We start from the raw sequence: 24,754 nt of genomic DNA on the forward strand, positions 1-24,754 counted from the left end.
CAAACCAAAAAAGCAGTCGCTGGGAAACTACAGAGTTCATTCATTCCATCAGTAACATTTACTAAAAGTCTACCATGATACAGAGTGGATTTCAGAATAAAATGTTACCTGCAATTCTCCCTACTTTGGTGGAACTATTAGTCTAGTGGAGGAAATATTACTATAAAATATTCCACATGGAATATTTTATGAAGCCTCAAACACAGAACTGGGCTTTCTTCCTAGAGAAAGAGGGGAAGAGGGCGCCTGGATGGCTCAGATGGTTAAGCGTATGCCTTCAGCTCAGGTCATGATCCCAGGGTCCTGGGATCAAGTCCCGCATCAGGCTCCCTGATCCTTGGGAGTCTGCTTCTCCCTCTGCCTCTCTCTCTCTCTCTCTCTCTCTCTGTCTCTCATGAATAAATAAATAAAATCTTAAAAAAAAAAAAGAAAGAGGGGAAGATGTTGTAACAAAGGTCAGGTCAAAATTTGGAAATCAGTTAGAAATAAACAGAATAAATGGCTCTACAAACATGAAGAAGTCCAGGGTGATGAAAATTTCCCATTCTTGTTAAGAACATTAAAAATAGAGCAATAAGTATTCTGTATACATAAATTGCATAATTTCTTAGGAAAAGCAATTATGGCCAAGAAATTTTTTCTCCAAATGAAGAATTAAGTTTTAGGCAATGCATATATCTATATACTTATTACTTAGGTCAATATCCCCATTTTTATGCCTACTAATTATTAGAAAAGCTTATCTTTGTTAAATCTACACAGTAAACTCTAACTCTTCTTACTCAATCCCTCCAGATTTCATCCTTTAATCCTATATTTCAGTCTAATTTCTCTATTTAATCCCCTTACATAAATTGGAAGATGTTAATATTCAAAGACTTCAACCTTGATAATTAAAGGGAAACATTTGGAAAACTATTTTAGAAAAAGATAGATAAGATGGAATAAGTTTTCCCATTCTACCTAATAATTTTGTTTTAGAATAGATGAAAAGTAGACTTTAGAAAGCAAGAAAACATGAGGAGATGAGCAAGCATCTCTCTTGGCACCTGCCTTGCAGTCTCTGTTGTAGGACGGGGATTATGGTTGAAAGGACAGTATCATTGCTTCTCCTAGCATTGCTCTGCTACTCACTACCTCCCGGACCTTACACAAGTTTCTCAGCTCATTTAATATCCTTAACTATACACCATAGATTGAAAAAAATAGCACCTTCTGGCAAGAGTTGTTGTGAGTGTTAAATGATTTAGTACATAGAAAGCACATTAGAACAGTGCCTGGCAATAGTAAATGGTAAATATGTGCAATTACGGATACCAGTAATAGAAGTTGTCATAAAGCAATAGTAAGACACCACATTAAAAGATCATTTAGTGCTTGCTGTTTTATAGGCTTACATCTGAATGCTTTCATACAGTTCATATAATCGAAATCCATTGAAACCAAACTTCTCCTGTACCAAATCCCCTACTATAACAAATATTTACAGCAAATTTCCAGGGTACTTTAAGCTTCTAGACATTAAAATTTCTCTTTCTTTGTTTTAGTTAGAAAAGAATGGCTCTCACTTTTTAAAGCTCATTATTTCACCCTTTTTTTCACATTACATACTGATACATACTCTACAAATGATATAACTTTTAATATAATATCACTTCAATAGATATAACTCAATAAAAGCTAAAAGCAAATAATACCTGATTAGGAGAAAAAATATATAGAACACAAATAGCAGACATCTTTCTGGCCTTGACAAAATGACCACTTACTGATACTGACAGATATACAGTCAGGATAGGAGTAGGGAAGCATCACATGTGGTTGTTTTTATTTCTCTGTAGTTTGTGGATCAGCTTCAGGAAAAACAGCTAGGCCGCATGACTGCAGACACACAATTCTATCCTGAATGCTTCCAATCCTGACCAAAGTTGCACAGCTTCTGAACACAAAAGGGGGTCTGGGCTGAGACAGACTCATTACCACCAAATAGGGCAGAATTCTATCTCATTTCCTTGGTTTTTATCTAAATGAGATGCATGGAAGCTGTCTGTATACTCTGATTAATCCTATGCAAACTTGTCCGGCAACATCAGAATTATAATTCTAAGTCAGAATTTCTTTTACTCAAGATATTGCCCTAACTGTGAGAAATAATCTCCCATTTCTAATCATGACATAATTTGGAATCCAAATTTTTAACCGAATGATAGACAAGTGGAGGTGTGATCAACTAGAATCATCTCATTTGTCAAGTTGCTCATTGTTTCACTGATTTGTCCTAACCATCTTATTAAGACCTGGATGCGAGGGGCTATCTCAACCTACTTCCACAAAGCCAACCTACCAAAATGACTAAAGGAGTTCCATTTCTTCTGTAAAACATGGAAGCTGATGCTCAGGGCTTGCTGAAGAAACCAGAAAGCAGTTAAAAAAACTACTCCTGCTCATACCAGTTGACTTTCATGATACTCAAGAGATAATTGTGTGTATTTCTTAAACTGTTTTTGCTAGTTCTTTCACAGTAAATACGTAATTTAATTAAAAATGGTATAAACAAACTATATAATAAATAAAATACAATAAAATATAATAATAACAATGGAGTGTGAGAAGAAGAAGCCATTTCTATAAAAACTACAATGAATGTTTGGAAAGACCTTGAGAACTAAAATGAGTTAGTAAGGATTTATTTTTTTTTTAAAGATTTTATTTATTTATTTGAGAGAGAGAGAATGAGAAACAGAGAGCACGAGAGGGAAGAGGGTCAGAGGGAGAAGCAGACTCCCCGCTGAGCAGGGAGCCAGATGCGGGACTTGATTCCGGGTCTCCAGGATCATGACCTGAGCTGAAGGCAGTCGCCCAACCAACTGAGCCACTCAGGTGCCCGAGTTAGTAAGGATTTAGATACGGACAAGACAATCATGAAGACTGGGAGATTTTTTAAAAAATATTTTATCTATCTATCTCTCTATCTATTTATCTATCTATTTATTTAGAGAGCACAAACAGGCAGAGGGGAAGATGGAGAGGGAGAGAATCCCAAGCAGACTCCACACTGAGTGCAGAGCCTGAAGCAGGGCTCAATCTCACAACCCTGAGATCATGACCTGAGTCAAAATCAAGAGTTGGACGCTTAACTGACTGAGATACCCAGGTGCCCCAGATTGGGAGATATTTTAAAAATCAATATGAATTTTCACTGAGATAGTTTCATCTCAAACTGAAAATGAGAGGCAATGAATCACAGGTATTATTAATGCCAGAAGATGATTCAAAATTCTAATCAGTAGGTTCCAAAGAGCTGTGGATCCCCATCAAAAGATTGATGAATGAATATTTAAATGATTTACATTATAATACAATATTTAAGGTAAATATGCATTGTTTTATGATAACCGACTTTTTCTATCAATCAACAAACCATATGTCCCAGTATAAGGTAGATTAAGTAGGTAAATAATGTAGACGAGTCTCCTCATATATAAAATAAAGAAGATAATCCCTACTCATAAGACTGCCTTGAGGATTAGATAAAACCATCCATATAAAGGAATACTTGCCACACAGTATGATACATTACTCACTAACTAACACTGATGTGCTGGTGAGGGGTAACATAATAGTTAAAAGTAATGGCATGAGGAACCAGTCTTCCTGGATTCACATCCCAGCTCAATTACTTACTAGCTCCAGTGACCTTAAGGGAAGTTACTTAACCACTTTGTGCCTCAAATCCTTCATTAGTAAAATATACATAAATAGCTCCAACCCCCAAGGATTATTGTGAGGACTTAATGAAGTAATAAATGTAAAGTGCCTGAGACATAATAAATCCTTAATGTAATAAGTTTTAGCCAGTATTATTTCGTATATTACTGGCTTTTCAGCAAGATAGATACTTGTCTTTTCTTAGAGCATCCAGGTATTTGTTATTACCACAGTCCCTTTGCCTCTACGCGTCTCACTGTCTAAAATGAACACAGAACTAAGCAATTTTAGTACAGACAGATCAACAGTGCCATCTAGTGGCAATTTTCTAATAAATTCGCCAAATGAGAAAGGTTGCCCTAAAAGGGTAAAATTTCTACAGATAGGAACTTAATTTTTAAGACAAACTTAATCTAATGTTTTAGATTTGTAAATTTATAAATTTGTGACATTTTTTACAACTATTTAAATTCAGTACAAATACAGGTGGGAGAAATTTAAAAAACTACAAACCACAAGAAGATTGCTTGGCAAATACAGTAGAAAAATGAGCCAAACAACTGGGTTTAAGCCCACTGCCAAATTTCTGGGGACAGATTTGGGATGTTAATAAATGCCTAAGAGAATTAGAAATGTGAATTTTTGGTACAATTTAGACAGTGCAAAAGTTATATACTAAGGCATTAAGTTATTTTGCTGGATAAAGTATCATATTAATACCATACAAAGAACCCATGCAATAGCACCATTCAGCTTTTGCTTTCTGCAAAATTTACAGAACTCAAAACTACTGTCATCTATACTCAGCCAGAAGTCCTCACTGTACTTAGTTGAAATAGGCATGAATTTCAGAGCCACCATTTAGTTAAATAACCCCAGCTGTCCAACAACACAGTTCAAATGTCAGTTATGGTGTCAGTTCACTGTGAGTAATTATGTAAGAGCTGCAAGCCCTCTGGTCCACAAATCACTATGTAATTAAAGATGAGCATCAGGATCAGTGAGCAACATGTCATTTCTTTACAAGTCTGTGGATGATTGGTCACTGCACACTCGTTAATTCAGCTCAAACATAAATGGCAAATCATCCTTCCTCCTTGTCTCCCAGTGATCAGCTCACATGACATTTCACCAAAGTAGATCATTGACAAAGGGAATTAACCTGTAAAGGTGACAGGGCAGCAAAGAAAATGCGGTGACTCTGGAAGTGAAATTAAGATGTGAACAGAAGGTCTGAAAACGGCGACAACAAAGCAAAGACAGCAGAAGCCCGGGCCTGCGGGAAGGTAAGAACTATGAACGCAGAAAACAAGATTAGGTCACTATGGGAGGATTCTGATTGAATGGAAACGGCTTGTCCAAGAACTAGGTGACCCTGGAATGTTGACGCTGTGCGCTTTGGAGCAATGCGGCTGTGAGCCACAGAAGATTAGTGAAGGCCAACTGTTTCACACAAATGAAGAAGGTTCTTGTGACAAAAAGGATGACAACATCCCAGAGTAAGTGGCACCCGCATAAAGCATCACGTTAAAGAAACTCTCAGGGATACTTCACAACTTTGAAAAAACTACAAACCACAAGAAGATTGCTCAGCAAATGATTACAAAGGACAAAATGGAAGCTGATCCAAACTTAGAAAGGAATATATAATTCAATTCACCAAGGCACAGAAAAGATGCTTGTGCCATATTGTAAGTTATATGATGAGAAGAAGGCAAGTTACTGTTCAAACTCCTCTGATCAAGGTTTTTTGCAAGAAATAACTTTAATTCTCAATGTTTCTAAGTTTTTTTGTTTGTTTGTTTGTTTTAGAGAGGGAGTGGGGAGGGGCAGAGTAAGAGGGAAAGAGAAAATCTTAAGCAGGCTCCATGCGCAGCGGGGAGTCAGACGTGGGGCTGGATCTCACAAACCTGAAATCATGACCTGAACCACAATCAAGAGTCAGACACCCAATTGACCGAGCCACCCAGACGCCCCTCATTGTTTTTAATGTTTTAAATTATAGTATACTGAACAAATATAAGTTTTACTTTTTTTTTTCATTTCCCTATATATTTATGAACCACAGTAAGAGTTTTTAATGTTTGAGGAGAACATTTTAAAGGTCACATTACAACTGTTATTTTTCCCATTGATTTTTAGGATCCCTTTATCAGGTTTCGCCTTACACACTCATTTTTATGGTCTTGCACTACTGTGTAAAGTGAGGACTGCATGTAATTTTTGCCTAAATTTTTCTTTCACAAGTTTCAGTCATTGTAAGCAATAAGTCATTTGGGATTTGTCAACAATGACATGCCAGTCTAACAGTCCCTTCATGAACATATTTTCTAAATTACTTGTGGTGTTTTGAAACAATGTCAAAAGATGCCCTTTAACCTAAAGCCAAAGCAGACATATAGAAGAACCTTTTGTACCTGGCAGTGGCAACTGAACTAATATACCACTGACTCTTGGGTCCATATTCAATTGATCAGTTATGTCCAAAAGTTCTTCCTGTGAAACATCCTTAGGTTTTAGAATGATCTCACTACAGATCCCTGGAAGAAAAACAAATACAGAAAGTCACTGGACTAACAAAGATGTGGTTTTTTTCATTCATGGTGTCTTACAGGGTGTGCAATTGGTTTCCTCTGCTCCTGTCCCACTGGAAGGAAAGGCCCTCCTACAAAAATGATGTTCAAAGCACCATCACCAACATCAAAGGGATTTCTCGAATAGCACAGATGTTTTGTCATGATTCACGTGCATTTTTTGGGGCCGGTATCCCATTGCATTTATTTGTGATAAGCTACTATTAGTGGGTTGAATGAAGATACCAATACCACTGCCGCTGCTATTAGGCCGAGTTCAGCAGAGTGAACCGGCCAGGTTTATTATCTGATTCGAGCAAATATAATAAAAATGGGCCTTTTTAAAAAAATTGAAATACAGTTGACATACAATATTACATTAGTTTTTCAGGGTACAACCTGGTGATTTGACAAGTCTATTCTGTTTGCTGTGCTCATCACAGGTGTAGCTACAACCTGTCACAGTACAACCCTATTAGAGCACCGTTGCCTACATTCCCTATGCTGTGCCTAAAAATGGGCCCTTTAAATGTGCAGTGTTCCTCTGACATGTCACCATAGGATCCGAAATCACGTTGAGTTAATTCAGTAAGAAAGCTGAAGACAAAGATTAAGAAATGAACATAAGCTTTGGTAACTAATTTCTAATAATAATAAATGTTATTCAAATCGCACTTATTTGACAATTATCACAGATAAGACCACACTTTGAAGTAAAACCAGAACACATGATTTAGTAACAAGAACAACTAAAACGCATCCCCACCTACAGCAGAGGCTGCTCTGATCTTCTTCCTGACGTACGTATGACTTGCTGGGTTATCGCCCACTAAAATGATACTGAGGTGAGGTCTTCTGTTCCCAAGGGAAATCCATGATTCCACACCTCTCTGTATTTCTTTCTGGATTTGTCTGGCCATTTCAGTTCCTGAGATAATAATGGCATCATGTCTGTGGAAAACAAAAGAATAAGCAGAGTACTAAAAAGACAATAAGGGACATTCAGTCACGTAAAGGTACGAGGTCCAAGTGTGAGCTACACATCTATGATTGTCCAAGTGAGCGACCATCAATCAGTCCCTAGAAAGGCACAAAGAAATGCATGTATTGAAAAGGCTTTCTTGCTCTCCATGATCTCAAAGTTAAAAGTGGTGAATTAAGGTTGCTCTTACTGTGTGTTCATTTTTTTAAGGTACCCGATAAAGTATAAGATGGTTCTTTCTTCCTCCTGCCCCTGTCCTTTCACTATTGAAAGGACTAGTGAAAGCAGTATTTGTATGTAGCACATGATTATTATACACACACCAAAGGCAGGTCATTGACTATCATGAAGAAAGGAAAAGGAGGAGAGGGAAGAAGCAGAAGAGAAAAAGGAGAAAAGGAAACCTTATAGCACCTGAATTCTTTCTAGCACCTGGGGGCAGGCATCGGGAATATCAACCAACACAAACAAAATGCAAATTTGCTACCCCTTTCAAATAAGTCAACTGCCCTTTCTAAGAGGTTGGTGTATATGCGTGTATATATCAAGAATATTCCATTTCATTCTGGCACCGGTGGTCCATAGTGTCCATCCCACTTCATACAATTTTGACATGAACATTGTTCTACCAAGATTCTGAAATGTGGTCTATGGCTACATACGCCAAAATTGCCTGGGAAGCTTGCCGAACTTGTAGCTTCCTACCCCCATGATTCAGAACAGCCTGGAAATCTGCATGTCTAACAAATCCCCACAGATATTCTTGTGCATGACCATGTTCGAAAACCACTTCTTCATTTCAACATAAAAGTATATTTTAAAAATAATCATTGCCATAGGTAAACAATTAACTGAGGAAATAAACTGATGAGACAGTACAACTTTATAACTGTAAGTAAACTCAACTTTTGTTTCTAATTTATCTACTTTTCACCAAAAATTTCACAGCTTTCAAGACAAGGAAAATCATGGCAAATCAGTGTATCAATCTTACTCCACTGTCCTAATTTTCTAATAGCTTTATTGAAGTATAAATGACATAAAAGATACTGCACATATTTAAAGTGTGCCTTTTGATGTTTTATTATATGCATATACTTGGGAAACTATTGCCACAATCAAGCAAATGAAACCCTCAGAAGAATTCTGGTGCTCCTTTGTAATCTCACCATTCTGCTGTCCTTGCCACACCCCCTTCCCTATCCCCAGGCAACCACTGATCTGCTTTCTGTCACTATATATTAGTTTGTATTACCACGACTTTTGTAAAAATGGAATCATGCACTACCTACTCCATTTTATCTAGCTACTTTCACTCAGCATGATTAAAATTCGTTCATGTTGCTGCATGTATCGACAGTTCATTCCTTCTTATTGCTGAGTAGTTTTCAATTGCATGGACATATCAAAATTTGTTTATCTGTTCAGTTGTTGATGGATATTTGGGTTGTTTCCAGTTTTTAGTCATGGCAAATAAAGCTGTAATAAACACTCATGTACAAGCCAGGTACATTTTCTCTTAAGCAAATGCCTAGGAGCAGAATGGCTGGGTCATATGATCGGTATGTTTACATTTTTAAGAATCTCTCAATCTGTTTTCCATTGTGGTTGCACCATTTTACATTTCTACCGGCAGTATATGAGCGTTCCAGTTGTTCCACATACTTGCCATAACTTGGTATGGCCAGTCTTTCAAATTTCAGACATTCAACTGGCTATGTGGTGGTATCTCACTGTGCTTTTAATTTACATTCCCATAATAAATAATAATGTTAAGCATCTATTCAGGCGCTTATTTATCATCTGCCTCTATTCTTCTGCGAATTGTGTGATTTCATGTTTTGCCTATTGTTCTATAGGTTGTTTCCTTATTATTGGGTTTTGAGAGTTCTTCATACAACCTAGGTTCAAGTCCTTTATCAATATATGATTTGAAATATTTTCTCTAGTCTGTGCTTTGCCTCTTCATTCTCTTAATTGTGTCTTTGGGAGATCAGTTTTCGATTTTGATGTTCTTCATTCAGTTTTCCTTTCATGGAGCATGTCTTTGGTGATGTGTATGAGAAATCTTTGCCTAACTCAAGGTCACAAAGGTTTTCTTTAATGTTCCCTCCTAGAAGTTTTATGGGTTCAGGTTACACATTTAGTTCTATGATTAGTTCTATCCCTAGTTTGATGGGACTTTATATCAGGATATTGTCAAATGCTTTTCTACGTGTCTACAGAGATAATCATATGATCACATGGTTTTGGTTTTAGTCTGCTAATATGATGAATTACATTGATTGATTTTCAAATGTTAAACCCATCTTGCATTTCTGGGATAAACCTCATTGCCTATCCTTTCCAGATATTGGGGACTTCATCTAAAATTTTGTTAAATTTTTTTGTATCTCTGTGCATGAGAGGTATTGGTCTGTAGTTTTCTTGTAATGTCTTTGTATGGTTTTGGTATCAAGGTGATGCTGCCCCCATAGAATGAGTTAGGAAATAACCCATCCTCTTCAAATTTCCAGAAGACTTTGTGCAGAATTGGTATTATTTCTTCCTTAAATGTCTGGTCCTGGAGCTTTCACTGTGGAAAGGTTTAAAACTACAAATTTCACTTCTTTAATATAGAGGGCTATTCTGGCTATCTATTATTTCTTGAGTGAGCTTTTATAGTTTGTGTCTTTGTACATTCTAATGATTAGTACACAATTATAATTACAGACTAAATCAAGATAAAATACTTCTGAGTTTAAATTTTATCTTTCAAGATTAGATAACAAATGTTTTTGGAACTGAATTTCCAGTGCCCATATTTTACTAATTCATTTAAGTGACCTTTTAATTCTAAGAGAACAAGGTCCTCTTACATTAGAAAATACTACAGGCTGCAGATATGGCAACTTATTCCAGCAGGACTCATTTCTATGAGGTGGCAAAAAATAAATACTTTCCGTAAATTAAATTATGTCAACAATATTCAGTTAGGGTAAAATACTATAGAAGCAGGTTTACCTGCTAATATACTAGAATTCACTTTCATAATAAAAAACATGCATTTGTATTTTAAATTATAAAATCACCTGAGCTCCATGTTACATTTTATAGCATATGCATAGAAATGCTGCCGCTGACATGTTTTGTTAATTGATTATCTGTCACACACAATAATTTGTTCATAGGCTACTGTGAAACTGGCAATCACTGAACATAATCCAGGATAATTATGCCTTAGATATTACAAAGCTGTGGGACCCTGAGAATGTCAGAGTTGGCAGTGGCATAAACAGAATCCTGGCTTCCATAGACAGACAATTTATATACAGATTAAATTTGACTGCATGCTGTATGTTGGGATCTGGGAGAGTGACAGGGCTTATTTTATAGCACTGATGTGCTAAGTGAGCTTGCTAATTATAGCTGAGATGCTACAGCCTGGCCTAGTTGGCGTTTATGGGTAAACACCCAAATATAAATAGGAACTTTGAGGATTTTTCGTAGCAGCAGGCTCAGCCCATCAATTCACTCAGTCCCTGCAGAGCCTCAGCTAGCCTGGCTCTGTGGGAGATAAAATATAAGGGGAAATGAAGCAGCCTGGAATTAGTGGAGGCCCAAAGGGTGGATGCCCCTATCAGTCCATATGCTGGATGAACCAGTAAACACACACATTATCTAGCTCACATAGTCTCTAGTGCATAAATAAATGAGATTTTTCAACATGTGTATTGTTGAAAAATATTAAATATCCATAACAGTGCAAGTATTCTGGCATAGAAACATACAGCTCCTAAGAGTTCTCCCTGGCTCGTCAATCTCTGCCAATCCATTTTCCACACTGCAGCCAGAGTGATTTTCCAAATTTAATCATGCCAGTTCCCTGTTAAAACTCCTCACTTCAAGCTCATTGTTTATTAATTTAATTAACACATACTGAAAACCTCCTATCAACCAGGCACTATTCTAGGAAATAAAAGTAACAGTATACAAAACAAACTGCCCACTTTTATGGGAATTATATTCTAGATGAAGACAGACATAAGTTTTTTTTTTTAAAGAAGACAAACTTTTAAAAGGCAAATATTTAACGTATCATGTGTGATAGAGGGAAGGGGCATATCTGGAAGCCAGAGTTGTCATTTTAAGGATTTCATTCATTCATTCATTCATTCATTCGTTCATTCAGAGAGAATGTGCACATGAGTATGAGCAGGGGGAGAGGCAAAGGGAGACAGAGAGAAGCTCAAGCAGACTCTGTGCTGAGCACAAACTGATGCAGGACTCGATCTCAAGACTGAGATCATGACCTGAGCTGGAACTAAGAGCTGGATGCTTAACCGACTGAGCCACCCAGGCATCGCCAGAGAGTTGTCATTTTATATGGATGGGTTAGGTGTCTCTTTTCTTATTAATCAGGTGATATTTTATTATAAAAGAAGGGAATATGTCTTGTGGCTATCTGGACAAAATAATTCTAGGCCAAGGGAAGTGCAGAGCAAGTACTTTAGGCAGGAGTGTGTCTGGTATGGTTGATGAACAGCAAGAAGGGCAGGGGCTGTGGTGGAAACAAATGGACCAGAACAGGACACAAAATCGGAAAAGTCATGGAACATCAGACCACCTAAGGCCCTGCAGACCTTCAAAAGGATGTTGGCTTCTACTGGGAGGAAGGAAGCCATCTGGTGGTTTTGTGGAGGGCTATGACCCAATTTTCATTATTCAATCACCGGGGAAAATGTGGAGGACAGACTGTGGGAGCGAGGAGGGAGTGGGGGCACCGATAAGAGGCTAGTGTGGTATCCCAGGCAAGAGATAGGGTGGCTTGGACAAAGAGGGTAGTAGTGAAGGCGTGAAGTAGTCCGATTCTGAGTTAATCTGGAGGATGAAGCCACTGGATTTACTGAGACTAGATGTAGGGGATGAGGAAAAGAAGTCAAATATGACTCCAAAATTTTTGGCCAGAAAAACTGAGAAAAGGGAGTTCTAACTAAAATCCAAATTTCCTGAAGCTTACAAGCTTGAAGATATTATTATTACTTTGCCTCATTGCTAAGGAACACGATGCTCGCCAAGTCCCACATTACACGCAGCTGCATTTCAATTTATCCACTGGGCCAGGTTGTTGCTCTGGACCTTCACATACACTACTCCCTCTTCCTGGAACACTCTTCCATCTCCTTCTGACCTCCCCAACGTCCTAGCAAGTCTGTTCCTCCTTCACTCCCACACATTTCTCAAGTGTCAGCTTGGAAGGACCCCTGGGAAATGTTGTCTGACCCCTTCTCCCTGGGGAACTGCCTCTGCTATGAGCCCCCAGAGCACCCCACTCTGACCCTGCTGTGGTATGGCAAATCCTTGTTGAAACCACTGCTCCACACTATAATGGAAGCTGTGCCGGGCAGGAAATTTGTATTTACTACAATGTCCTTAATACCAGAGTATTTTGCACATTGTATATGTTTACTAAATATCTGTGGAATTATCAGAGTTAAATTGTTCATTGTATTATAATTTGTTGGAATTCTTATGCTGCCACTGAAAACAGTAACTATAAAAACAACAATATGTGAAAATATTCTTCATAAAGTTAAGTGAAAAAGTGAGATGAAAAGTTGTAGGTACATAATTTTAACTTAAAACGTGCCTGCATATGGCTAAAGATTAAAAAGGGAATATGTAACATAAAATGGTGAGACAGGCAGTATTCTGGATATTTACCCATCTTAAAATGTTTTTTAAATGTTATCAGAAGAGATCTTCTTGAACTATATTAAGAACAGATAGAAAATATGTATAAAACATATAAAAAGGAAAAATAATAATTAACAACCTTACCACCCAGTTTATGGTATCACCATAATCACCAAAATCATCTTGTAACCCTCCTCTACCCAAACCCTCTCCTCTCCCAGAGTTGAGCACTGTCCTGAAATGTGGGCTTATAATTCCATTGCTCTTCTTTATCATCCAATGTTTGTAACTCTAAACATTAAAGATATTATAACATACATGATATATAAAATAAAATATATACACGTTTCTTAAAGGTATATACACCAGAATGGAATTGCTGATTAAAGGATACACATGGGTGTTCGATTTATGCCAACTTGTTTTCCAAAGCTGCTGCATTAGTTCACAAATCCACCAATGGTGTATAAAAGTTTCTATTGCTCTACTTCCTTGATATTGTCAAAATTTTTAACTAAACGAATTAGCTAAATGGCATTTAATTGTGCTTGTAATATCCATGTCCCTATTTACTAGAGGTTGAACGTCTTACAGGTTAATTGGCCATTTGGAGCTCCTCTTCGACGGAATGCCTGTTCATCACTTTTGACCATTTTTCTAAAGAATTATTAGTCTGTGTCTAACTTGGAGTAGTTATTTATGCGTTTTGAACACTAATCTTATATCATCAGTTAGGTCTGTGTATCAGCTATCACCATTATGTGGCTTGTGTTTTCACTTAGTTTATGATTACAGGGGATGAAAAGTTCTTAATTCTAATGAAAAACTCAAACATTTTTGCCTCTGGTTTGCACAAAAAGTGCAAACTCTGACAAAATTCCTGTCATAGAATACAACAGGACTCAGCTGTTGAAACAAACTGGCTAAGAAATTGCCAGGAACACTCTCTTATAGACTAGATTTTAAAATCCCACAGTATTGTATTCACGCACGTGTAAAGTAGTTCTCGAGCCTCAGTGAAGAACCACTTCCTTAGGCCCCCATCACTCTCAGAGCAGGAATGCCTACTCTAGTATTCCGGACAAGGGGTCAGTCCCGTTCAGTGTGAAGAAACCTGTGAAGCATATGTGCCCGAAATCCTTAGAGCGGTGTGCAAACAAGCTATAATCTACTACTAGCTAAAGTGTGAATCAAAAACAAAACTAGCAAATAATGCACACATAAACCCAGTTACTGTAACTCAACTGCAAGCCTTATTAGGTTTATTTTGAATACAAAAAAAAAAATATTTTATCATGGCAGAATGTACTCTCCTCACTGCCTATGTCAGATTTTAAAAATAAATGTTTGAAAATTTATTTTGTAAATTAGCCTAAAAGGCCTAAAATTGTTGCATTTTGTTCAAAATCTGTTGGAAATTGCTAATCAACACATTCAAAAGATACACTAAGGACACTGGAAAGAGGACTTGGGATCTGAAGCTTTTAGTGAATTGCAGTCACTGAAACCAAACTTACAAACAGAAATCGTATCCCTTCAAAAGCAAAGGAAGAAATTTATCCCTTTAAAAGCAGGAGAAACAATATAAGAACTAATTGAGCAAGAATGGCTTAAACAATATAAAAGCAATTCTGAAGGTCTATTGTTGTGGGTTGAATTGTCTCCCAAATCCTAGTTCTTTGCTCCTGTGATTGTGACCTTATTTGGAAATAAGGTATTTGCAAATATAATTAAGATGTAGGATGAGATGAGGTCACACTGGAGTAGAGTGGGCCCTTAATCCAATAATCCACGTGACCACAGAGGCGGAGATTGGAGTTATGCAGCTACAGACCAAGGAAAACTAAGGAGAGCAAGGCTCTGCGGATACCATGATTTCAGTCTTCTGGCTTCCAGAAGTGTGAGGCTCATTTTCTGTTGTTTTGAACCATCTAGTTCGTGGTACTTTGTTTGTGGCAGCCTTAGTAAACAAATCTATAATCCTAATTTATAATATTCCAATTTGTGGGAAGAATCTTTTGATGGAGCTATTTTTCACTGACTACATTTATATTTTGGAATGTAATGGCATATAATTGGAAAGACCTATAATTTTACTGCACCTAAACATGGATAAATAAATAAGGCAAAATATTTTAAAAGTCCTAAACAGAAACAACTTCTGTGATGACATTTAACATAAGTATTTGTCAAAGAAAGGTACTCTGAAAGGAGACACAAAGACAGCAACTGTGAAAATATTTAGACTAAAATATCTTCACATTTCAATATGAAAAAAACTAGAATTGAGACTATGTTCCATTTAGCAGTTGGCTCTGAGCTTAACAGGTGCTTTAGCATCTGTAGAGAAAGTACATTGAAAACTAAAAATACAATGTCTAAAGAAAAGAATAATCTGCAACTTTTAAAAAAACTGCAACAAATTTAATTTTTAAATTAAGCATCTTTTTTTTTTCCATAAAATGATCCGTGTCAAGGTATTAGAGATATGGCTAAGAAACTGATTCAAGAATATGTACCAAGAAGTCAGCATGTGTTGAAAGTTAGTAGTCCCATAATCAACATAAAAAATTGAGTATATTAATATAAAGATCAAAATTTTTCAATTGTTTTAATGTATAAGGATATAAATTACCTTTTAAAATATTAATTTTGAAAACAGCTTTGAACAGGACTCTTTTATAGGTCCTAAAATATTTATAAGTCAGTAAAATATTCCAAATATGTAATTTTTTCTTTTTTTTAATTTTATTTGAGAGAGCGAGCACAAGCAAGGGGAGGGGCAGAGGGAGAGGAACAAGCAGACTCCATGCTGAGCAGGGAGCCCTACCCAGGGTTGGATCCCAGGACCCTGAGATCATCACCTGAGCCAAAGGCTGACACTTAACCAAGCCACCCAGGCACCCCATCAAATTTTATTTTAACACCTCTTTTTACTCTTAAAAATGTGGTTTGGTCAAAAACTTATATATTCCCATTGCCACTAATAAAGTGCAGTCAATTTGACCCCTAAGATATTTTTCACACAATGCACCCTGTCATTACTTGCTCAGGTGTAATTTCCTGAATAGGTAATGTTGCAAGTGACCCCCAAAGAAGGCAGGACAAAGAGCTCTCCCTTTCAGTATTCTCCTCCCATTGCTGGGCTGGCACTAAATGTGGCTTCATTAAAAAGCAATAAATCACAGTGGGGGTGGGGGTGGTCAGTAGTAGGGCAGGATAATACATTACAAATTACTTATCCCCAGCCAGAAAACAGCCCTGGTTCACCATTAATAGTGTAAAAGGAGATTTCAAAATGGAGCAAGCAAGCCTAAGTCTTTTCAAATTGTGTGCAAAGGCTGTAGGAAGGAAATTATGCAGGTCCTCGTTGGAGGAACTCTGAACTTTTTGCCAGCTACACACCCTCAGCCTAGATTTAGCCTTACCTTGAATCCCTCATTTGCATATTAACCCAACCAATCTCAGTTAACCTACTTTCAATCTGTTTTGCATTGAGGACCTAAATGAGAACTGCACTTGTGAACTTTAGCCTTTATAATTCTGTCCCCTTTTTGTCTTCCTCAGAACAGGAGTCAGATTTCTACCTGAATCTGAGACTCACGTAACTGCTCTGAAAGGAATGCAATTTCCTTATCCACATAATGGGAATGTTCTCTGTTTAACTTACAGAAAGGGATTTGGCTAAAAGTTGACTGGCTGATTTGTAAAAATAGCTCTTTTAAGTGACAGATGGTGACATATCAAATAACCAAGGAGCAATATGAGACCAGAAAGCCATCATTTAGTGTTGCTTCCATGAGCTTGTTTATTTCTCTGTATTTTCCAGGAAATAAACTGTAACCATCCTAACCTATGGTTACTAGAACAAAATGTAGTATTTAATTATCTAAAGCAAAGTAGTAAATAAATCACTACTTTTCTTGGGTATTAAAATACTCCTTTATAAAATAGTAAAATAACAAATAAAATCTACCCATGATCAGCAGTATATTTAATTTGTATACTTGGCATCCACTTCTGCATCTAGCTTTCAATCTCATTTTCAACCACAACTTTAATTAGGGCTGCAATGGACTGTTTTATGATCTATAAAGATAAAAAAAAGCCTAATACAATCATTAGCAATTCAGATTTCTCTGCAGGTCATACAGCTTAATTGCTGTGTATTTTAGGGCCTCACTTGGAGATTTTGAGTTTGAATTAGTACAATAGAAATGAAACCCCAGGGAACCAGCACAAATTATATATCCAATAAAACCAATTACTAGTACTAGGAAGCCTTTTGAAGTAAATAAATTTTTTGAAAGTGAATGAATACTTAGGAGTGTTAAATTTATGGAATTTTAAAAACATTTCATTTCACATCCTAAATACTACACTTATACCCTATTTTATCAGAAATTATACTTTTGTAAATCAATATAAACAAAACCTAAAAGCAAGTTCTTCTCATTTTGCGTAATTCTGTTATTCAATTTTGCAATTCATCTCTTTCAGGTCCCTAACCTGTAAATTAGAACATCAGTAGCTACTTAAACAACATTCATGCTTTTTTCAGAATCTTAGATGCTAAGTTTTGTACCACAAGAACCCTTGGAGAGCTTCTCAGAACAATCTTTTTGAAAGTTTCATACAAAATACACAGGTTTACAAGGAAACCAGTTTTTTTTTAAATATGGCTATCACTTTTGTTTTTAAAGCATTAAAGAACAGCATCTAGTGGCAGGTCTAATAACTACCATAATAAAGTAATGATGAGTGTATATGATGTTTTGAATCTCTGCATCAACTGTAATATTTAAGTATCTGAGGTTTTACTGGCAATATCTCAAATACTGCTATTACTGTGCTTTGTTGCCAACATTTACAACTGAAGAAAATGCTAAAATTGTTAGAGGATAGTGATCTCCCATCTAAGTTTATGGATCCCCTAAAATCTGTCCATAAAGTCTTAGGTTAAGAAATACCCTTCATGGGACGCCTGGGTGGCTCAGTCGGTTAAGGGTCTGCTTTCGGCTCAGGTCATGATCCCAGGGTCCTGGGATTGAGTCCCACATCGGGCTCCCCACTCAGCAGGAAGCCTGCTTCTCCCTCTCCCACTCCCCCTGCTTGTGTTCCCTCTCTCGCTGTGTCTCTGTCAAATAAATAAAATCTTTAAAAAAAAGTGAGAAAAAAAAGAAATACCCTTCATTAAGGGAATCTGACAATATAATTTTTAAGATTTATATGCAAAATTAGCTTTCTTGATTCACAAAAGTTCTATGAGATTTAATAAATGTTTTCAAGAAGAGGAACAATAGTGAGATATGTCAATAATTATAAGTTGCTTATAGAGCAAAGCACTGGGTAGATCATTAAGGTTCAAACCCTGTCTTCACCATTTATTTACTGTTAGCCTGGGAAAGTTAAATTTAGTTTTTCTAAGCTTCAATCACCCAATCTATTAGGAATAGTAATAGTCTACTTCAGCTGTTGTGAGGATAAAAGGATATACTTATGCAAAAAAACCTCAGCAAAGTGCTTAGCACAGAGTAAAGTTCACTGAATACTAGTAAGAATTTATTTTTCAACCACACAAGTGTATTAAAGGCAAGATGATATTCATTAGTTATTCATAAGTAACCAAAGTAGGGAGGGGACATTTATTTTTTAATTTTTAAAATTTAAATTCAATTAATTAATGCATTATGTATTATTAGTTTCAGAGGTAGAGGTCAGTGACTCATTGGTCTTATATAATACCCAGTGTTCATTACATCATGTGCCCTCCTTAATACCCATCAACCAGTTACCCCATCGCTCCAGCCCTCTCCCCTCCAGCAACCCTGTTTCCTATGATTAGGAGTCTCTTATGTTTTGTCTCCCTCTCTGATTTCTTCTTGTTTTATATGATCTCACTCATTTGTGAAATTTAAGAAACAAAACAGAGGATCATAGGGGAAGAGAGGGTCATCTATTTTAAACTATATATGCCCTAACTTTAGAATTATGAATCTTTAGTCTTTTGGTTCTAGGCACTCTTTATTGTGAGTAATTACAGAAACCTACATAGATCATTGATCATTTTCAGATCATTAAGTGAACAAACCCTGTTGGTATGATGTTGACAAGAACATGACCTAAATCTGAGAGTAAATTATTTCATGTTTTAAGAACTAGACACTGAACAATACCAAGATGGTTATGTAAGTTATGACCAATTGACTTAATGTAATATAATGCAACCAATAAAATATTAGTAAAAACAACAGCAACACAGAAAATGGACATGATGTAATGTTAAGTGGAGCAGCTTGGATAAGCATTCTTGGATAACACCCAACCCTGAGTTCTCTGACACTAATTTAGGTTTAGATTATGTTCCATTCTGACCACAAAATTTTCTATCTTCATTCTGACCACAAAGTTTTCTATCTTTTAAGTATTTTTTATCTGGTCCAAAAGGCACCTAATAGCAAATCTCATTTATTATTAATCATTAATTTATCCCACTCACTGACAGTTCAATTTTCTCCCAAATTCCAAGCTCTTTAAACCTCCCTCCACAACTTAATCATCTCCAAGCCAAACTATTTTCAAACCTGTCACTGGGCTCCACAGAATTCCAGGAGAGTATATTACCATGGAAAATTATGTGGCATTTTTGTTTTTTCCTGATGTTTTTAATCATCCAATCAAGGTATTAACATGAAAAGATAACATATGAAAAACAAAGATTCAGGTCATAAAGAAACTGCTTAATTATTCCTAACATCATGACTTGAGTAACAAGATCTGAGATTAATACTAGTCTTTTTTTTTTAATTTTATGTTATGTTAATCACCATACATTACATCATTAGTTTTTGATGTAGTGTTTCATGATTCATTTGTTTGCATATAACACCCAGTGCTCCATTCAATACGTGCCCTCTTTAATACCCATCACCAGGCTAACCCATCCCCCCACCCCCTCCCCTCTAGAACCCTCAGTTTGTTTCTCAAGAGTCCATAGTCTCTCATGGTTCATCTAATACTAGTCTTTTTTCATCTATTGACCCATTTTAATCAGAAAACTTGATTCTGGAGACATTACATTAGAACCCATTATTTCTGAACAGCTGGGACACAGACATAAAACTCAGATACAGAAACACTAAGTGGCAAAATATGTAGGTTCTATACTTAAAATGACATTAAGAACTGCTTAGAAATCAACATTGTAGCCAGATAGCTATCTCATTTGATAGGTAAGGCATTAAGATAGGAAAACCACACTATCACATTTCCCAAAAAAAAATGATTTTGAGAAACTGCTTTTGTTAGTCATCGGAACTAACTCGTATCAAGTTGAAATCAGTCTATGAAAAATCAGCTTTAGTAATGGTCCTAACTGGAGTCTGGGTCCTTCAAGCTTCACATGAGGATAAAAGGATCTTTACATCAAATAACTCTGTTGCAGAGACAGAAATATTGAATGACTACTAGAGGGGAGAGTTTGAATAAAAATGAACAGCCTTACTGAAGAAATTTGGTCTTTTTTCAATTATAAAATTCCAACTACTCCCTCTGCAAGACATGAATAGTTAACATAAATCAGTATTTTTTAATAACTCCAAAATTGTAGTTTTTTGTTTTCTTTCTTTAAATGCTGGTCTAGTTGCAAAAATTACACAGCCATTGTCAATGAGACATAAAGAAAGGTGAGAAGGTTTCCATCAAGAGCTGTAGGCCAGACACAAAATTTTACAAATACTAAAAGGCATCATATCAGGAGGAAGGGACAAAGAGAATCTGCCAAATTAACAACTTTGGGAATCACTTTTCAACAGGATAAACATGGAACAAACGCTTAGGATATCCATTTAATTACTGAAAATAAGTTCAGGTAGGATGCAGCTTTAGGAAGTCCCTGTTGTAGGATATCTGCAAATCTGCTTTGAGCACAGCATTAACGTATACAGTGTGTAACATCCCCTCCAAATGGGAAATGCTGCTGCCTAGCTCCATACACTGAAAACAATGGGCCAAAGATTCATGTGATATTTATAATCCAGTGACATTTTCATTTGTAAACTCACACAAAAAAGCAAAAATAGTAAAAATTTAATCACTATAATTTTTTTTATTTTTAACTTTTTGGCTATTTAGATAATTCATTTCAAGAAACAATAAGCTGCGGGGCGCCTGGGTGACTCAGTTGGTTAAGCAACTGCCTTCGGCTCAGGTCATGATCCTGGAGTCCTGGGATCGAGTCCCACATCGGGCTCCCTGCTCAGCAGGGAGTCTGCTTCTCCCTCTGACCCTCTTCCCTCTCGTGCTCTCTATCTCTCATTCTCTCTCTCTCAAATAAATAAAATCTTAAAAAAAATAAATAAAATCTTAAAAAAAAAACCAATAAGCTGCAACAAATATAAGGGCTTATTTATTTCTTTGACAGTAAATATATTTTCTTCCAATTAATAAGATCTAATTTCTCATGAGGAAATAAGAAAAAAACTCACTGTAAATCTTAAAAATGAGAGAAAGCTTAAATGATACATCAACATTTTGTAATTTTCAAATTCTGCCAAAGATTATTTCTTGAAATTCCAATTAAATATTTCATTAAAGAAGTACTTATATGTTCCATTACTATAGGTATCTAGTCAAAAATATGAAAAATAATCAAAAATGCTTTTTCGTTTTTCTTTTAAGGCTCTGACAATAAATCTGTTAATTTAAAAGAGTTTATCAAACTCAAGACAATTTTCAATAAAAATAACACTAAGGCGGGCGCCTGGGTGGCTCAGTCCTTAAGCGTCTGCCTTTGGCTCAGGTCATGATCCCAGGGTCCTGGGATCGAGCCCCACGTCGGGCTCCCTGCTCCGCAGGAAGCCTGCTTCTCCCTCTCCCACTCCCCCTGCTTGTGTTCCCTCTCTCGCTGTGTCTCTCTCTGTCAAATAAATAAAATAAAATCTTTAAAAAAAAAACCAACACTAAGGCTCAATTTCAAGTCAACAGGATTGATGTCTGATTAAACCACATTCACTATGAAGAACTAGACAACTAATGTGTAACTACGTTATTTAAAAAGATGACTGAGGATGGGGACAAGTGGGGAGGCAGACAGTGGCGACCTCTGGAAGATGGAATCTCTTCTCTCTGCTGGTCCTAGAAGAGAAAAGAGACACCAATAAGCATCAACACACTGTCCGAGTTCCTCCCCACCCGAGACCCAACAGTCCACAGGTGTTTCTCAACCTGACGGCCAACCTCACCTTTATATGTGGTATTCAGTGCCAAGAGTATGTCAAAAACACCATCCTAACCTAACTTGATTAGCATTGCCTTAAGAAAATAAAACTACCAAAAGTATTATTTATTTTTATAGTCATAACCTATATCAAATGGGGCTGAAAGCAGCTGGGTTGAAAGTAATACTTCTTTATATTAAGAACAGCTTTCCAGGGACGCCTGGGTGGCTCAGTCGGTTAAGCAACTGCCTTCAGCTCAGGTCATGATCTCAGGGTCCTGGGATGGAGTCCCGAGTCAGCCTCCCTGCCCAGAAGGAAGCCTGCTCCCCCTCCGCCTGCTGCTACCCCCTGCTTGTTTGCCCACGCTCACGTTCTCTAACAAATAAATAAATAAAATCTTTTATAAAAAGCTTTCCAAAACAGTTGCATTCATCTTTTAAATTATAAAGAGACCATGAAATACAATTTAAAAGATCTGAATTATCCCTTTGCTTGTGCCACGTACGTAGGAGGCAAGTGGCTACCAGGAGATGTTTGGGTTCTAACTGTTGACTCCCATTCAAAGTATATGGAGAGGATGAGGTGATGGGTTCTTTACATCAAGCTGACAAAGGGAAATTCGTCAACTTACACAATCTGGAAAAGGCTATCCTCACTCTGGAAAGAAGCCCTAAAACAACTGAAATCCAAAAAATACTGTTACTATAGTACATTATATCTTTAATTCTGCAATTCAAATAGAATTTTACACAATCTGCTTTTCCTAGATAGTACAGTTGGTTATTCCAAACCAACTGGCAAATTCTTTCAAACACCAGAGAGCTTCATTAACCAGAACTCAGAATCACTTACAGTCTCACATATCTTCGTGCAAGACCTAATCAACAGAAACTACATCTAATGTAAACCCTATTGGAAATAGGTATCTTTTTATTTTAGTCACTCAAGACTGAGAACTAAATATACATATATAAAATAGGAGCCAACCAATTTAAATTAAATAAGCAGTAGCTATGTCCCCGCTACTGATTATTACTTTCTTCCAGGTACTTGTGCTGCTCACTGGTGATACAAAAAGATGAAAAAGACACAATCTCTGAGCGCGTAGAACTGCAGTGAACACGTGTTACTGGAAGTCCTGAAAGTCTTGAAAACAGAATCTCTTCTGGACTCACTGGCTCTGGGTCAAGGGAATATATTTTTAGATGCTTAGGTTTGAGTTTGCAACTTCAACAAGTAGATGGCGGAAAAGTGAAGAGTTCGGGGCGCCACTGTGCAGAAGTTAAAACCATACCATGTTTTGTCCGTGTAATGTACTAGCCAGCGATGGGGTCCAAAGAGATGCAATGATTCTAAGACTGATTACTTCAATCTTAGATTGAAGAGGTTTGGGAAGAGCCATACAGAAAAAAACTGAGAAATCAAGATTAGTATCTGATTTTGTGAAATCATTACGAATTTTAGAGTTGGAAAAGACCTCAGAATTACCATCAACAAAGGAATTCAGAAATTCAAACACTAGTAAACCATCCAGACAACGCTCACTCCTGTTTACGAAATACAACAATAACCAAAACAAAACCAACTACTTGAAACACGCAGACCACCTGTTTCCACCTCGCCTTTCCTGAGGGCCTCAAATGTCTTCCTAAACCACTCCACTGTACCTCCTGCAAAACAGGAATATTCTGGCGCCAGAGCCCAAAGCAGACCACATCCGGGCTGCCCGAACTGAGGTCGACGCGACCTGCCCGCAAGGCCCGCAAGGCCCAGTTCGAAGCCTAGGCAGGCCTCGCCCCCAGCCGCGCCGGGCCGCGCCGCGCGGCTGCCCGAGCCTCTGGCCTGACGCGGGAAAGCTCGGCAGGCGCCAGCGGCCCATGCCCCGCCGCCCCTCCCGCAGCCGGCAGCTCCGCACACGTCGGCACCCACACCCGAGAACAGCGAGCGTCCCGGGCGCTCGTACCTCACGCCGCTGCTCCGAAAGCCCCGGAACACGCGCCTGGCTGCTCCCGGGACCCCCTGCAGCACGGCGCTCCCGCCCTGCGCTAGCATGCGGCTCACACAGTCACCAAGAAGGGAGAAGCCGCGGGCGAGCACTGCCATGGCCGCGAATCGCTAGCTTCCGGGCGGAGGCTCCACCTTCCGCAGCTGCCGTAGTCGCAGCTGCACACTGAGCTCCGCCCCTACCCGGCCGGGCCGGAGAGCCGGTCCCTCCCGCAGCCGGCTTTGGGCGCCATGCCGGGGCGGGGCCGGGAGCCGAGCTCAGGGCTGGGGGCGGGGTCTACAGGATGCCGGGAGGCGGGGCCAGAAACAGAGCTCTGAGCCGGTTGGGGGCGGGGCCAAAGAAACTCCGGGACTGTTAGGGGCGGGGCCAGGACCTAAGCCCCTGGCTGAGCAAAGGATCGTGGATGGGGAGCGGGACTCCTGGGTGCGGGAAAGGGTGCGTCCCTGAGACTGGCTGTTAGCGGTGCGACTTCTCACCCACCCGATACACCTCTGATCTTCCTACAGTGAGGACACAGGTAAGGTGTCTAAACTAATCAGTCCAAGCAGCATGCCTCTTTTTACCCCAGCCAGAAATGTCCTACCACCTCCGA

At 37.9% G+C, this 24,754-nt stretch overlaps 1 protein-coding gene across 1 annotated transcript in view; it reads right to left on the minus strand.

Annotated features, from left to right (window-relative positions):
• Positions 1 to 24,276, minus strand: part of MTHFD2L (methylenetetrahydrofolate dehydrogenase (NADP+ dependent) 2 like) — a 133,349-nt gene extending 109,073 nt beyond the window's left edge. The window contains exons 1-3 of the mRNA XM_028100504.1: positions 24,121 to 24,276; positions 7,048 to 7,232; positions 6,126 to 6,248 (exon numbers count right to left, since the gene is read on the minus strand). Coding sequence (XP_027956305.1) covers positions 6,126 to 6,248; positions 7,048 to 7,232; positions 24,121 to 24,260 — 448 coding nt within the window. The 5' untranslated portion in view covers positions 24,261 to 24,276. The remainder of the gene's footprint in view (positions 1 to 6,125; positions 6,249 to 7,047; positions 7,233 to 24,120) is intronic.
• Between the last annotated feature and the right edge of the window lie 478 nt (positions 24,277 to 24,754).

Source organism: Eumetopias jubatus, unplaced genomic scaffold, assembly GCF_037043125.1.
Source record: "Eumetopias jubatus isolate StellerSeaLion01/CBP00866 unplaced genomic scaffold, mEumJub1_p1.0 scaffold_2, whole genome shotgun sequence".
NCBI lineage: Eukaryota > Metazoa > Chordata > Mammalia > Carnivora > Otariidae > Eumetopias > Eumetopias jubatus.